The sequence below is a fragment of the Lemur catta genome, chromosome 1, assembly GCF_020740605.2.
Source record: "Lemur catta isolate mLemCat1 chromosome 1, mLemCat1.pri, whole genome shotgun sequence".
Lineage (NCBI taxonomy): Eukaryota > Metazoa > Chordata > Mammalia > Primates > Lemuridae > Lemur > Lemur catta.
In genome coordinates this window covers 196,481,278-196,497,582 of record NC_059128.1, presented here as the reverse complement: position 1 = coordinate 196,497,582, position 16,305 = coordinate 196,481,278, and the positions used below count along the sequence as shown (strand labels likewise).

The 16,305-nt window shown below is 38.8% G+C and overlaps 2 protein-coding genes across 2 annotated transcripts in view; both read left to right on the top strand.

Moving 5' to 3' along the window:
- LOC123630241 (histone-lysine N-methyltransferase MECOM-like) overlaps nucleotides 1-16,305 on the top strand; it is a 472,388-nt gene that overhangs the window by 435,378 nt on the left and 20,705 nt on the right. The window lies entirely within an intron of this gene.
- LOC123630240 (histone deacetylase 1-like) lies at nucleotides 13,669-15,781 on the top strand. The gene has a single exon (XM_045539617.1). It carries the CDS (start codon nucleotides 13,729-13,731, stop codon nucleotides 15,175-15,177), a length of 1,449 nt encoding a protein of 482 aa, XP_045395573.1. The 5' UTR covers nucleotides 13,669-13,728; the 3' UTR covers nucleotides 15,178-15,781.

Here is a 16,305-nt window from a genome sequence, read left to right as displayed (position 1 = left end):
CTACCATGATTTTCCAGGTAACAGTCCCAACTGAAGACTATGAAAAGCATCACGATGTGTGCTGGATTCCAATGGACGGCATTATACAGTCAGACTTTTAAGATCTAACAGTAAATAAATTACTTTCCTATTGCTTGGGAACAAGTTTAAATCTCCAAGTTTTTATTAAATTGTTCATATAACTACCTACTGAATATTGATCTTAACTGTGCCAGCAGTAACTAATGTGTCAAGTAGCTTGATTTCCCTAAATCAAGGTAGCTATTCTGTAAATGAAACCCTAACCTAAAAGCCAGCCATCGACAGATAATATCTGCTGACTAACGTATGCAAAGCCAGCTGCAGCTCGTAAGTCACTCTTGCTTGCCTCTCTCATTTAATCGTCAATCACCATTTTTTTTTTTCTAGGTCAAGGAACTGAGTCAGAGCAAGACCAGGTGACTTAGTCAAGTTTTGTTAGCTAGTAAGTGTAAACTCATGCAGACTTCTAGCATAGTCATCTTTTAAGGGAAAAAGTTCAGCAGTTACTATTGTTTTATTTAGGTGTAAAAGTTATTGGGAGCCAGAGAATACAGCTACACAGTTATTCTATTCAAGAAATAAGTGCTAGATTTCTTTTTGTCCAATTTTAAAATGAAAAAGGATCTTAGAAGAAATTTAGTATGATAGCTTGGCTTTATAGATTAACAAACCAAATATATGACTAAAGACACCCACTAGTTAGTGGTGATGCTGAGACAAGAACCAGATTAAATTAATTGTCTCCCTCCCTCCCTTCCTTCCTTTTCTTCCCCTCCTTTTACTCATTCCTCACTGCCTTCTTCCTTCCCTTCCTTCTCAAATATTGGAGCCTGTGTTCTGAGCCAGTTACTGCTTATCTCAGGTAGGTATTGAGGATAGGCCATAACGAAGTCAGACACTTTCTCTGCTCTCAGGAGGCCTAGAGAGGCACACAGTCAAGTGAACTGGTGTGGTGCTGTTGTACCAGAGGTGTAGGATATTAGGCATGGGCAATGGGTGGGAGGCACACGCAGCCAAGTCTAGAGGGAGTCAGAGGAGGTTTCCTTGAGGGAGTGTATATATCTAAACCAACACCTGAAGAATGATTAAACTTTATTTCAATAAAGGGGAGTTGTATGATAGCAGAAAAGGATGTTCCAGAATCAGCCCAAAGACAAGACAGAGCATGGTGGAGATCACAAACTGACAGAAGTTCAGCGTGAGTGTGGGAGGTCAGGGAGAATCGTGAGTGAAGAGACTGAGCTGAATTCCCTTTAAAGGTAAATTGAATTCATCAGGCATTTAGATGCTTCTAAGACACCATTAGGAGCCATACAGTTTGCAAGATAATACTGTTTAATTATAATGGGATAATCTAGTGTAGTGAATGATAGAATAATAAATCCCAAAACAAAGGGTACATACAGATTATGAACTTCTCTTGGAGTTTGGAAGAGAAAGAGGTCACTGTGGACCACAGTATGAAAAGAAGCCTTCAAGGAAGATTTTTAAAGATGAGAAGTACCTCTATAGGTTGCTATCTGATTGCATTCCTTTTCTTCATGCACACATAGTCTTTACCATTTGTCTCAATCTCCTGAATTTCCATTCACTCTTCATCTTATTGTAAACTTCATTTTGCTCACAATGCTTGAAGAGTTCAGTAATAATCTACAGCTGCCAAATCCAGTGTCTGTTTTTCAGTCCTTGATCCACCATAACTTTCTCAGGACAATTCTTGATTTCTTGAACCCTCTCTCTCCTCTGGCTTCTAGACCACTGTTCACTTATATTCTGCTCTGTCTCCTTTCCTGGGCTTTCCTTATTCTCCCCTTCACAGTCCTTACATGTTGTTGTTGTCCAGGGTCCAGACTTCAGCCCTTCTTTCTTCCTGTACTCTGATTCTTCTGGGTCACGTCCACCTAAAGATATTACCTATTTATCCAGTCCCAAACCATTATCTTGGGCTCTAAACCTACTAATCTACTCTTTTGCTGAGCATCTGCATCTTGCCACACTTCAAATGAAATGAAATCCACCCTCCTTCCTCTTATTCTTATTGAGGTGATTTGTTTTGTCATCTACCTTAGTTCTCAAGCTAGAACTTGGAAGTCTATCTTGACTTCTTGCACTCCTTCTCTCTTCACCCATGAGCAGTTATTTGCCAAATTTAATGTTCCACACCCCAGAGATATTTCTTGATTCTGCCCGGTCCTCTCAAATCACACTGTCTTTCCCTTAATTTAGAGCTTTACCACCTATTGCCAGGGTTGCATGTAAGAGTGTTCTAAATGGTCTCCCTTCCATTCAAGACATTTTATTCATGTTTTTATTATTTTTAATTTTTATAGATCTAGGGGGTACAAATGCAGTTTTGTTACATGCATATAGTGTACAGTTGTGGAGTCTTTGCTTATAGTGTAACTAACCGTCACCTATAGTGTACATCATACCCATTGAGTAATATTCATCCTTCAACCCCCTCCCACCCTCCCGCCCTGTCACTCTTTCAAATTTCCAATGTCTATTATTCCACCCTATGTGTTCATATGTACACATTGTTTAGCTCCCATTTATAAGTGAGAAAATGTGGTATTTAACTCTCCGTTTCTGAGTTATTTCAGTTAAGATAATGGTCTCTAGTTCCATCCATGTGGCTGAAAAAGACATGACCTTCTTTTTTAAATAGCAAACCTGAAATAAACTTTTATTTTCTTAAGGAACTACTCTGGCTTCCTGTTGTCCATAGCAATAATTTCCAACTGTGTTCTGCTCAGTCCCAGGACCCACTGGGACACCTTTAAGAGTAGTGCTGGGGAGGGGAAAGCCAAGTGGGTTGGCCTCTCAAGCCCCACCTTTTCCTCAAGCAATACAGCATCACTTTTTACTTGTTTGATATTTCTGGGTTTGCATAAGATTTTGCTTAAGGGGAAAAAGTATTCTGTTGCTAAATAATTTTGAAAATTGAAAAGCCAAACTCTTTAGCCCAATATACATAACCCCAAGTGGCTTAGTTATAAACTCTCTCTTTAGCTTCATTTCTCCCGTCTCTCTGCCCCTCGCCATAATCATTGTTCACTCAGAATTCTATCGAAAGCATTGTGCTCCTTCACCACTCCAAGTCTTTGCATATGTTGGTTCCTCACAGCCCCCTTGAAGTCCATGGCTGTGTTTGCTCTTTATTTTCTCCACCTTCTCTACCTGGCAAATTCCTGAAGATTCAGCTCAAATCTTGCTCTTGTAGCTGTCCCTGAGAGAGGAGCCTGCAGAAAGACATTCATCATAAACCTCTTCTACAGCCTTAACACAGCTGCTTCCACCTCCAGATTGCTTTCCCCCTGCCTCTTGGAGGGCAGGGAGTGGGTCTTGTATTTGTACCCCAGCTTATAGCTCAGTACCTTTGATGCAGGAAGTTGTTTCTCAGTTTGCGTGAGCTCTGGCTGCTCCTCCTCCCGCTGTTGTGGCTATAATGACAAAGCCAAAGAATAAGTTATGAGCAAAAGAGTGAAATATCAATAATGGTATTTTAGGTGTTTAGGATGGTCCATTTTAAAGTCAAGTGCAGACTGGATAACAAGAGGAAAGTCTGAAGTGAAGGAAATAGGGGTATAAAAGAGCTTCTCAGAAGAATAAAATGTGAGTTAGATTAAAATTTACTACAGATCCATTGCTGAGTTGATGGGATGAGAGAATATATCTCAGAGCAGAAAGCTGGAAGACTGAAGTGTGTTCATTTTCTTTAGAAATCCTACCTATGGCAATGAGTACATCTCTCCATTCCTGTGCATTATATATTCATTCCATTGAGCCATCGAGTCCAGATAAGTTATTTGGGTCTATCAGCCCTCTCCATCCCCATCACATAGTAGAGTAGCTGTAGCAACAGCAACAACTTGCCCTTGTTGCTAAGTGCCAAACACTTTGTTACACACTTTACTTGCATTACCTCATGAGATAGTGTTCATGAAAGATAATGAGATAAGTACTGTATGACCTTCACTTTGGAGGTGGGAACAATGAGGCTCAGAGAGGTTAATTAGCTAGCACAAAGCCTCATAACTACAGAGTTGTGGACCCAGGCTGAGAATTCAAGTATGTTTGACTCTGGAGCCTGACCTCTGCTACATTTACTGCTCAATCTCAGCAAGCTCTGTTTAGCCAAGCATTTTTGAATATAAATCTGAATACTCACAGATGTTCAGGTAACATCTTCTTTATTAATGCAAATCAGGAAAGTTAGAGTTTCAGAGAAGTGAATTCTCCAGCTATCGGAAGCTCATCTCTTTGAGCCCTGCGGCTTCTATAATGTTGCCATTAAGTAATGAAAAATTTTCTAGCGTCATTAGTCCAGCTGACCAGATAGCCAATCTTGTTGGATTCATGTTCTAAGTCAAAGCAAATTGACACTGAGAAACTCTTTTTTAAGAAAAGTGTATGTGTTTTGGCACATGGGCTTAATCTCTTTGATGCCCAAATTAAAGGCAATTTTCCTACACTTCAGAGTTCTCAGCTGGATCTCACGTAACTGAAGTTGTTAGATAGCATCCCTGTAGATGCAGACTCACAGCTTGCTTTGCTGCTTTAAACAAGTTAGATCTCCAGTATCTTTCAAAGTAATATATGCATCAAAAACTGGGATGCTGTTTTAAAATGCAGATTGCTAGACTTAACCTCAGATCTACAATTTAGAGCCATCGGGAGTAAGAGTCAAAAATCTGAATATTTTTATGCAATAACAAACACCATGAAGAGGAGTGTGATGATGGTCCTTTGAAAAAAGTGGGACTAAGAGTGCTAAGCATAGTTGTTAAAGTATGCAGACATTTAATAATAGTTGTTAGCCTTGGCAGCTCTATTTTATATTACACCCTGCCAAATGCCTTTCAGCTAGTGGCTTTCTGCGGCAATTAATTGTAAGCACCTCAGTTCTATGAATGTTTAGACTCAGTTCAAGCAGCTCTAGCACCTAACCATGTGATCCCTCTTCTTATCCCTCTTCATTTTTTGTTTAGCTTTGATTTGTGTTTCTCGTCTCAAGATATAAATAAAGTTCTCTTAGGTGCTCCTCTGAGCAGGAACTCTACATGTGTCTTACCATTCAATTCTCATAACAACTTGCAAAAAAAGACATCATTGGTTCCATTGTACAGATGGGAAAGCTGAGGCTTAAATAGTTTAATTAATATTCCAAGGTCACAGAAGCAGGAAGTTGGAACTGGGGTTTGAACTCAAGTTCACTTGACTACATACCACTTCCTGTTCTCAGTACGTCAGGCGCTTCATCTCATCTGGCTTCTTACCCAATAAGTACAGATACAACCACAGTGTAAGTATCCTATCCAGGACCCCTGGGTTACACTGCCACCAAGCCTGTTTCTGAGACACATGTCTGTGGTGCTCTCTGAATCCTCACCTTACTCACAAAGTTACATCCCGGGGAAGAGCAGATAAATGGTGTTATTTAAATTCTGAGATGTAATTGAAATCTGGAATTATTTTTAGTAGAAATTTTTTTTTTTTTAAACCAGTCTCATTTAACTAGCCCAGTTAATTGTTGGTTTGTGTAGTGAAGGGATAACTTATTCCCCTGGAACTGTTGCTGATTCTTTAGTCAATGCTGACCAATAGGACTTTCTACAAAGATGGAAATGTTCTATGTCTGCACTGTCCAGGACAGCAGGCCCTGGCACGTGTGGCTATTGACTTACATGGCTAATGCGACTGAGGATCTGAATTTTTAACTTTAACTTTAATTAATTTATGTTTAAACTTAAATAAGCACACGTGGCTGCTTGCCATTATATTGGACAGCATCGGTCTAGATAGGTCTACAGGAAGACAGTGAAGTCAAGTAGTTAGGGATTCAAATCTGGAGCTAAACTGACTGGCTCACTAGCCTGTGTGACTTTGCACAAATTACTGGGCATCTCTGTTTTTTGTTACCTTGAATATAAAATGGCAACAATAATAGCACGTGCTTCACAGGTTAGTTATGAGCATTACATGAACAGTTGTATATAAAAATACTTAGCACAATGCCTTGCACATACTAAGGGCTCAAATATGTTAGTAGCTGTTATTATAACTATTAATATTACTATTATTAGTCCAACTTCCTAAATGATTTGAGTTGCTTGCCTTTTTGAGATTTGAAATCTCCTTAGAAGTGCTGATAACATAGTAGCTGCTTAATACGTATTTATTGATTTAAACTTTTGAAATCTCTCAGATTTAGGACTTTTGATTCATAGGCTGCCATATATATATATATATATATACATAGAGTAGACGCTGGAGAGGGCCTCAGAAAATGCCTTCCCTTCCTCAGCTTACAATAAGTGCAAGTCTGTTGGTCAGGATGAATAAGAAGGAAAAGAGATGAAGAAGTTCCAGTGCCTACAAAGATAAAAATGAAATCCTATTATCTTTTATCCCATGCAACTCCGTATACCCAGGATCTTAAAAAGTCTATTTAAAGTTCAAAATGTGTGAGTAGGTGATCAAGGGAAGGGCCATGTTAACAGGACACATAATAAATAGTAGGAAATTGTTTCTCATCAGACATGTTATAAATCAACTTTAGTGATTTTTATTGGCCAGTCAGTATGTAAGTACCTTGTGTATCAAAGTAAACACACACACTTAAAAGAACTTGTATACCACACATAGTGTGTGTGTGTATGTGTGTGTACACATATTAATATTGACATTAAAATTAGATAGTAAAACCTTTTCATTTAGTGCCAACTAAGTCTAGCCACAATAAATTGAAATTTTGAACTACTTTGGCAAGCCTTAGCTTATAAAGGCCTTGTAAAGGCTGTACAAATACTTTTCTAAATGGAAATAATATTGGACCTGAAGTTTAAAGTACTATAGATGGAAAAGAGAGGTAAATAATTACCTTTTTACTTTGTGACCATATTGTAAATGCCAGACAATGGAAAAACTAGTAAAATTAAAACGGAATTCCTAAAATAAAACAACAATCTGGCTCAAAATTGTCTTTTCTCTTCATCTGCATTTCAGATTAATGTTGACTACATTACTAATGAGTCATTTTAATAGAAAGTGATTCACGCTGCTCAGCGTATGCTGAACTGCAGGTCTGGGATAGAAACGGAGTCCTAGGGAGGTGGTGGGGGCCGGGGGGGACTCCAGAGACACTGTACTGTCAGTGCGAGCTTATGGCTACTTAGTTGACAGCTTAAAAAGAAAGACCAACTGCTCCATCGAAGGAAATATTATATGTCCTTTTAATGAGTTGAATTTGAAAAACTTTTCGAGGAGAAGTGAAATAAAGTATTCACGAAGGCTTTATCACAGTTGCCAGTCTACATCTTTATTAGCTGGTAAGAGGTGCCAAGCATAGATATTGGTCAGTTTATTATGAAGTAATTCTGTCCTTTTAAAAACTTTCAGTGGCATGATATTGAGATGGTCCTATTGTTACAGTCTTGTTGAATCCTTGACTTTGTGTTGATTTTATTATTCAAGTAGGCCCCACCTATTGTTTCAGAGGTCAACAAGTTTTTTCACTGCATTTCAGCTGAACTGTAGCCCCTGGTCAACCAGACTCTTTCTTCTTAGGCAAACATTCTGCAGCAGCTGGGTTGGAAACTATCATTCCACACATCACAGCAAATCTCAGACAACTTGAGTTTAATTATTCCCTGTTGACCGGCTTTGCCATTACTAAAATCTCTTTTAACACACTAGCATTGAGAGTGGAAGTGTAGGGTTTCTTAGCTCTCAGCACAATAGCTTTTGCATTAATACCTCACGGTTTATTTCATAAAGCAAAGGCCTACTTGTGGTCTCTAAAATCTGTTTAAACATAAATTGCAAAGAAAGGCATGGGTGACACAATAGTTATATATAGTGAAAAGAAAGCCTTTGGACAGCTTTAGAAACTTTTTGAAAAGAGTAGATTCCTCTAGAAAAATTATTTTGCCTTTCAAATCTATGTTTAAAGAGATTTTAATCACCCTTTTGTTTTCCTTAACTTTTAGAAATCATTTATGTTTTATTACTCTGCTAAATAAATAATGTGGGCATAGTGTATCCCAAACGGAACTTTTCACAATATTTAACAAACTGTAATTTCATGATTAATAGTGTCTAATCTGAATGTCCCGTGAAAGCCCCATGCAGCCAGAGGTGTTCCGTGTTACTAAAGGTTAACAACCTCACAAAAGGGATAGCTCAGTGACTATTTCCAAATAGGTTTATAATAAAACCTTGGGTGGTGGATATCTAGCATAACACATCCTGAGATTTATCACAACCTAGAAATTAAGTAACATAAAGGGAAAGAACTGAGAAATTTATGTTTTAAAAATTCATTTTGAAATATCAAACATGGGAGAACCTAGCACAGGGGCATTATTGCCTTCAAAATTATGTGGGGCTGGTGAACCTTATCATAGCTGATGAACACCACATGATTCTACTAAGTAGATGGCCAGAACTTTCTCTTTTTTGCTGCTATACACTGTTCTCCCCAAGCTGCAGGCTTACAGCTTACTCCTGCAGAAACTACTGAAATGTGGTAGGATTGACCCTGAGGGAACCAGGTCCTTCTTGATGGTAATTCCTATTTGGGGGCTGAGGCATATCAACAATTTCACAGGTAATCTTTTAAAACCCTGAATCTGATTATATCTCTCCTCTGTCAAAACTTTTCAGTGGTTTCCCATTGCATTCATAAAGTTCAAAATTCATAACGTCACTTACGAGGCCCTTCGTCATCTGGCTCCTGCAAACTCTTCAGCCTACCCCCTCTCTTCATTCTTCCCTCAGTCCTTCACTTCTCTCAGTTCTTTAAACTTGCTCACGGGGTCTCATACATTTCCTACATACGTGTATTCCTTCCTTCCTTCAATATTTATTGAGTACCGACTGTGCCAGGCACCATGCTGATTGCTAAGGGCTATGTAGGTGGATAAAATAGACGTGGTTTGTACCCTCCTGAAGTGTATTAATTAGTCAGGGGCCAGAAAGGGAACCAATACCTATAAAAGCTGTTCTCTCTGCCTGTTTTTCTCTTGCACATAGCGGCCTCATTCTTATATTTCATGTATCACATTAGACACCCTTTCCTGAGGGAGACTTCCCTGATCCTCTTGATATAATGCTGAAGAAATAAAACAGAACCATATTAATAGAAACTAGACTTGAAGAGTTTAGAAAAGCCCCAATTGACTCTGTAGCTTCTGGGTTCTTCTTGAGTTGTATTGGTCATCTTCCCTCACTTGTTTATATTTAGCTCCTGTGGATTAAGGCTACATCTAGATGTTTCAGTGAGGATCTGGCATACAAGGAAGATAAGAAAATATCTGAAAGAGTTAGAGGGAATCATTTATTGAGTACCCACCCATCTTAAGTATTTCACTCCCATTAAAGTTTTGTAATCTTTATACAAATATGAAATATGTATAGAGAAACAGGAGAACATAGAATGAGAGCACAGAACTTTAGAAGCAGATCACTTAAATCTTGATTCTACCACTGGGATCTTTCTGCTCCCTCAACTTGAAGCTGGAAATAATACAGGTTGAGTATCCCTTCATCTGAAATGCTTGGGACCAGAAGTGTTTCAGATTTCAGACTTTTTTGGATTTTGGACTATTTGCATATACATAATGAGATATCTTGGGGATAGAACCCAAGCCTAAACACAAAATTCATTTATGTTTCATATACACCTCATACACATAGCCTGAAGATAATTTAACATAACATTTTTAGTAATTTTGTGCATGAAACAAAGTTCATGTACATTGAATCTTCAGAAAGCAAAGGTATCACTATCTCAGCCACCCATGGGGAAAATCCACTGCATCATATTGGCACTCAAAATGTTTCAGGTGTTGGAACATTTTGGATTTCAGATTTTTGGATTAAATATGCTCAACCTGTAGTATCTATTTCTTAGGACTACTGGGAGACTTACATGAGATAATATATGCAAAACCATTAGAATATTCCTGGCACTTTGTAAGTGCTGGCTCTTAATATTATTCCTATATCATAGATGAGAAAAAAGGCTTGGGAGGGTTAGGTAACTTTTGAAGACCATAGAGTTAGAAATAGAAAGCAATAGAGCCAGTATTGCAACACAGTTCTTTCCAGTTTCAGACTCTAGCATCTATTCTCTACACCAGAGCAGGTAAATGCCCAGGGAGTGAAGGGGACACAATAGGCCATCATTAGTTACCAGAGTAAACAGAGTCTGATTTTAAAAGGCTGTGTTGAGAAGTTGTCTTCATTGCCTGCTTTTTGTGAATAAACCTGTGTTTGAGTTCTTAAGTAATGAACAGCAGTGGCCATTTGTGTAAATGTGTCAGGTGGTTGCATAAATCCTTGGGTGGCAGCATATTCTTCTTAATTTTAAAGTGCTATGTGTCAAGTGGAGGAGGGAAAATAAGAAGAGAATACCCTTGTGCTGATAAATTGCTTTCTCCAAATATACGTACAGTTGGACATTATTTTGCAGAATCTCAGATCTAGTGCCTTTCCTTAGAAGATACAAGAACTCATGGTTTAGCAATAAAACCCCCGCATTAACTTAATAAAGATAAAATATCTTTTAGGAATTTCTCATAATTAAAGCATTGCTGATATAACTGATAACTTAGGCATGAAATTATTGTCTAGATTTTTCTTTTTAGAAAGATGTTTTACTTAAGGTTTTTGTTGAACCATCAGGTCCTTTACAATTATTATTTTTCTACCTATGCTTTACAGTAATCCAGAGCAATTAGAAAGTAAACTTCTGTGGTTTTGATGCCATTCATCCATTCCTGTCCTTTACATAAGTAACGTGTCAACAGTGCCAGAAGGAAATGCTCAGTGGTAGGATCGTTGCCAATGTGTTCAAAATTTAGTTCCACTTTAATTGAGTGTCTAATATGAGCCAGACACAAAGGTGAATAAGACGTTTTTTTCTGGGCTTGGAAAACTTAGAGTTTAGTGGTAAACTATATATACACTGATAGATATTTTTAAGATAACATAGATTGACTTATGGCTGTGAGGAAGTATAGCAAAATGTCCACTATTGAGAGTTTGGGAATTCATCACTCATTTATGGAGATGAAATCCTTAAAATGATAAGCATGAGTTAGCCAGGTAAGTCAAAGGCAGAAAGGATGTGCTGGGCAAAAAGAGATCTGCCAAAGCAAAAGCTCAGGACCTGAACCTGTGGTTCAGGTGAACATTCAGGTGAATGTGAAGACTTACAGTCTGGTCAGCACTTACAGAGTGCACAGTATGAAGTAGAAGATAAGAGGACACGAGTTTGACATGGCAGTGGAGGCCACGTGGAATGTCTCATATGTTACGTGAAGTTCCTTGGCCTTCAGCTTTCCAACGTAGATGGTTATTCAGTGACTTTAAGCAGAGAATTAATATGGTTTTATTTTATTTTTACTCAAGGTAAATCACTCTGGCTACACTTGGCAAAATGGGTCTCACGTGAGTAAGTCTGGATGTAAGGAGTTGGTGTGACAATTAAAGTGAGAGAAGACAAGCAAAACTAAGGAGCAACTGACATGAGAACTATTCAGGAAATGCAATTGGCAAGGCTTGGGGATTGGCTGGATTTGGGACCTGAGATAGGCATAGAAGCTAAGATAGTGAAGCCAGAGAAAAATAGTGAACACAAAATGTTTTCAGAGTTGTACAGACTGAATTCAAATGGCTTTGAGACAACTGGATAAACCAGTTTGGAATTCAAAAGGGAGCTTGTGGTTAGGGGTATTGTCAGGGAGTTACCAGCATTGGGAATGAGGGAGGATTAAAGATTTGCAAGTGGGTGGAAGAGAACCTTGTGGGCATGTTAAAGGGGTGACCATACAGAGGACAAAACCTTGGGAGAAACCTAGCAGTTCTTCAGCAAGTGGAGAAAATCATCTCAGGGGAGCGTCCTGAATAAAAAATCCAGAGGAATAGGAGGTAAACCAGGAGAGTGGGGTCATGAATGCCAAAGAGACCATTTCAAGAAGAAGTAAGTGGTTGTTTAGCATCAAATGTTGTAACTTTCACAAGCATTTTATGTTTCTTCCTATGCTTATTTTTTACTACATTTATTGAAGATGGAAATAGATATTGAATGAATAGGGCCAAAATGAAAGAGAAAGAAAGTCCTTTCCTTAGGGTAAACTATAGAACAACAACATTTTCATGTAAATATAGTAAGTATAATAGAAATCCTTTAATTGATAATCACATAGTACATGGAGTTTATAAAGTGTCCTCATATCCAACGTCTCTTGATTGTCACATGAATCCAATATGACAAACATTGAGACCTTAGATTTTTCCCCTTTCTTCCAATTGTAGAAGCCAATGCACATTGAGGCTAATGTCTTGTCAAGGCTCCTCACTGGTGAGATGTAGAGCCTGGACAATAGTGTTATGTCCCCAGCCTCCTGACCCACTGAGCCTTTATGATACCATGTTAGGAATCCAGACATGATGAATAGTATATATTCCTTTAGCCTATGGATACAAAATCTTCACATACATTCCTCAGGTTTATTATTTTCCTTCTAGTCATTGTCATTCAAAATCTTGAATTTCATAAAGTTACAATAATCCAAATATCAACTACCATTTTTATATAATCTCTTCTGTTCCATTTTTCATGTCTATAGAAAAAAATTTGCAGTACAATTTGTTTCTTCTGGGATTAAGTTTATTTGGGGGATAATTTCTAGATGGCTAGGCCTTTAATTATATCTGCAAGGGTACCTGCAGAAGCAAATAAAGTGAAAACCCATAATACAATTGAACATAAGAAAAGAAATCAACATTTGTCAGGATTTTGTATAACATTGGGAGACTTTATCCTGAATAAAATAGGTAATAATCTATATAAGACTAGACAAATAACTAAATCCATGTTATTGGAGGTGGCATGATTACATTACTTGATATAAGGTATCTACCATCCCAGTTCTTGAATTATATTTCTCTGTGAGGTCAAACATTATGGGCAGACTTTTTTTTTTTGTAATTTTTGCATATGTCACTCGGTAAAAATTTATAGTGTTCATAACAAAAGGAGAATTCCTCTTGTTTTTCATTCCTCAATTCTTTCTCTGTCAGTATTGCCTGTTTCGTATAGATATCACATGAGTTTCCTCTGTCTTGTGCCCCACTTTGGATGGAACCCATTGAATGTTGGTTTAATTTCCTATTGCTCGTTCTGGAATGACCTGGCATTTCTTTAGTATTTATGTTTCCTGTCTTGGGAACTTTCTATTTTGCTAGAATCAGTTCTCTATCTTCCCTTGTGAAAACTAAGGCCAAAAGTTCTCCCCTGCCCCATCTCTTCATCTATATTTTAATAGTTTACTTGAGTACTTCTTCCAGGCCAGTTTCCTTTTTTCTCTTAATGGTCTTTTCCATTTTACAATAGTTGAGGAGTAGCTTCTTATCCCTGTTACTATGCATTTTCATCTCCTTCCTCTGCCTTAGAGTAACATGGAGTAAGTGCTTGACAAATGATTATCAAATGATTTATTCCAGTAATAATTTATTTCATTTAGAATTATTTTCATTTTTGGATCAATTTCTAAATACCTTTTTAAGATTGTTTTTATACTACTCTTTTTAAAGGATTACAATGGCTATGATATAAATATTAAAGAGCTTGCTGAGCGGAGCCGCGGGCGGGCGGGCGGACGGACCGACTGACGGGAGGGACGGGAGGCGAGCAAGATGGCACAGACGCAGGGCACCAGGAGGAAAGTCTGTTACTACTACGACGGGGATGTTGGGAATTACTATTATGGACAAGGCCACCCAATGAAGCCTCACCGAATCCGCATGACTCACAATTTGCTGCTTAACTATGGTCTCTACCGAAAAATGGAAATCTATCGCCCTCACAAAGCCAATGCTGAGGAGATGACCAAGTACCACAGTGATGACTGCATTAAATTCTTGCGCTCCATCCGTCCAGATAACATGTCCGAATACAGCAAGCAGATGCAGAGATTCAACGTTGGTGAGGACTGTCCAGTATTTGATGGCCTGTTTGAGTTCTGTCAATTGTCTACTGGTGGCTCTGTGGCAAGTGCTGTGAAACTTAACAAGCAGCAGACGGACATCGCTGTGAATTGGGCTGGGGGCCTGCACCATGCAAAGAAGTCCGAGGCATCTGGCTTCTGTTACGTCAATGATATCGTCTTGGCCATCCTGGAACTGCTAAAGTATCACCAGAGGGTGCTGTATATTGACATTGATATTCACCATGGCGATGGCGTGGAAGAGGCCTTCTATACCACAGACCGGGTCATGACTGTGTCCTTTCATAAATATGGAGAGTACTTCCCAGGAACTGGGGACCTACGGGATATTGGGGCTGGCAAAGGCAAGTATTATGCTGTTAACTACCCGCTCCGAGATGGGATTGATGACGAGTCCTATGAGGCCATTTTCAAACTGGTCATGTCCAAAGTAATGGAGATGTTCCAGCCTAGTGCGGTGGTCTTGCAGTGTGGCTCAGACTCCCTGTCTGGGGATCGGTTAGGTTGCTTCAATCTGACCATCAAAGGGCACGCCAAGTGTGTGGAATTTGTCAAGAGCTTCAACCTGCCTATGCTGATGCTGGGAGGAGGTGGTTACACCATTCGTAATGTTGCCCGGTGCTGGACGTATGAAACAGCTGTGGCCCTGGACACGGAGATCCCTAATGAGCTTCCATACAATGACTACTTCGAATACTTTGGTCCAGATTTCAAGCTTCACATCAGTCCTTCCAATATGACTAACCAGAACACTAATGAGTACTTGGAGAAAATCAAACAGCAACTGTTTGAGAACCTGAGGATGCTGCCCCATGCTCCTGGGGTCCAAATGCAGGTGATTCCCGAGGATGCCATCCCAGAGGAAAGTGGCGATGAGGATGAAGAAGACCCTGACAAGCGCTTCTCAATCTGTTCCTCGGACAAACGAATTGCCTGTGAGGAAGAGTTCTCTGACTCTGATGAGGAAGGAGAGGGCGGCCTCAAGAACTCTGCCAACTTCAAAAAAGCCAAGAGAGTCAAAACAGAGGATGAAAAAGAGAAAGAGTCAGAAGAGAAGAAAGAAGTCACAGAAGAGGAGAAAACCAAGGAGGAGAAGCCAGAAGCCAAAGGGGTCAAGGAGGAGGTCAAGTTGGCCTGAGCAGATCTTTCCAGCTCTGGCTTCTCACCACATACCCCACCTTTCTCCTCTACCCCTCAGATTTTATATTTTCTAATTCTCTTTGTATTTATATAAAAACTTATTAAATATAAATATGCCCAGGGCTAGACAGAAACAAAGAAACAAGGGCCCTGAGCCCAGGGCAGCTGTGCTGGGTGAAGTCTTCTAGGAGCTGCCTTGCTACCCATCCCTCTCCAGTCTTAATTTCAAACCATAAAGAGTACCAGGTCTGGGCAGAAGGGATACTTTTATTCAGCTGTAAGACAAAATCCTGAAATGCCAAGTGCTTGCTTAGTAGTTTTGGAAACGTCCCCTCATTGAGCATTCTAGAAGGGGTGGCTGGGTCTTCAAGGATCCCCTGTTCTGTTCTAGCTCCTAAGGTAACATCAGCCACGTTTAGATTGGTTCTGTTCTCATACCTTCCCACTGGCCTCAGGTGAGCCAAGCAACTCACTGCCTGCCCTCTGTCTTCCCCCAGTTCTGCAGGTGGAGGTTGGTAGTCTAGTTTCCTTTTTGAGATACTATTTTCATTTTTGTGAGACTCTTTGTAATAAAATGGTACATTTCTAAAAAAAAAAAAAAATATTAAAGAGCTTTATAATTTTGTCATAAAATAATATTTCAAACTTGTATTTCATCAAAAGTGTATTGGATACGTACTATATACAAACCACTGGACTGGGCATTAAAAGAGATATAAGAATGACAAGGGTTCTGTGTTCAGAAAGAATAAAGCCTAATAGAGGATTCAGAATAGATGAAAATCTGACAGTCTATCTTGAATTGTTTTTGGTTTTTTTCACGAGAACCAAAGCAATTGAATTCATTCTTATACACTCAGTGAACATTTTTAATAGAAAAAGATAATAGCATTTTTCTTATGACATCTCTTTCCTCAAAATCTTCACTATTATTTCTTCCTTGCTAAAAAAAAAAAAAAAAAGATACTTTCAGGTAGAAAATTGGCATGTATAAAATTAAGTTATCCATGTGTATACTTAGAGAAGATAAATCTTCTTAAAATAAGGCAAGGAATTTATAAGCATTCAGTAACAAAAACAAAAAGAAATTTAAGGCATACATTTTGAAATCTTTCTATTAATTTAA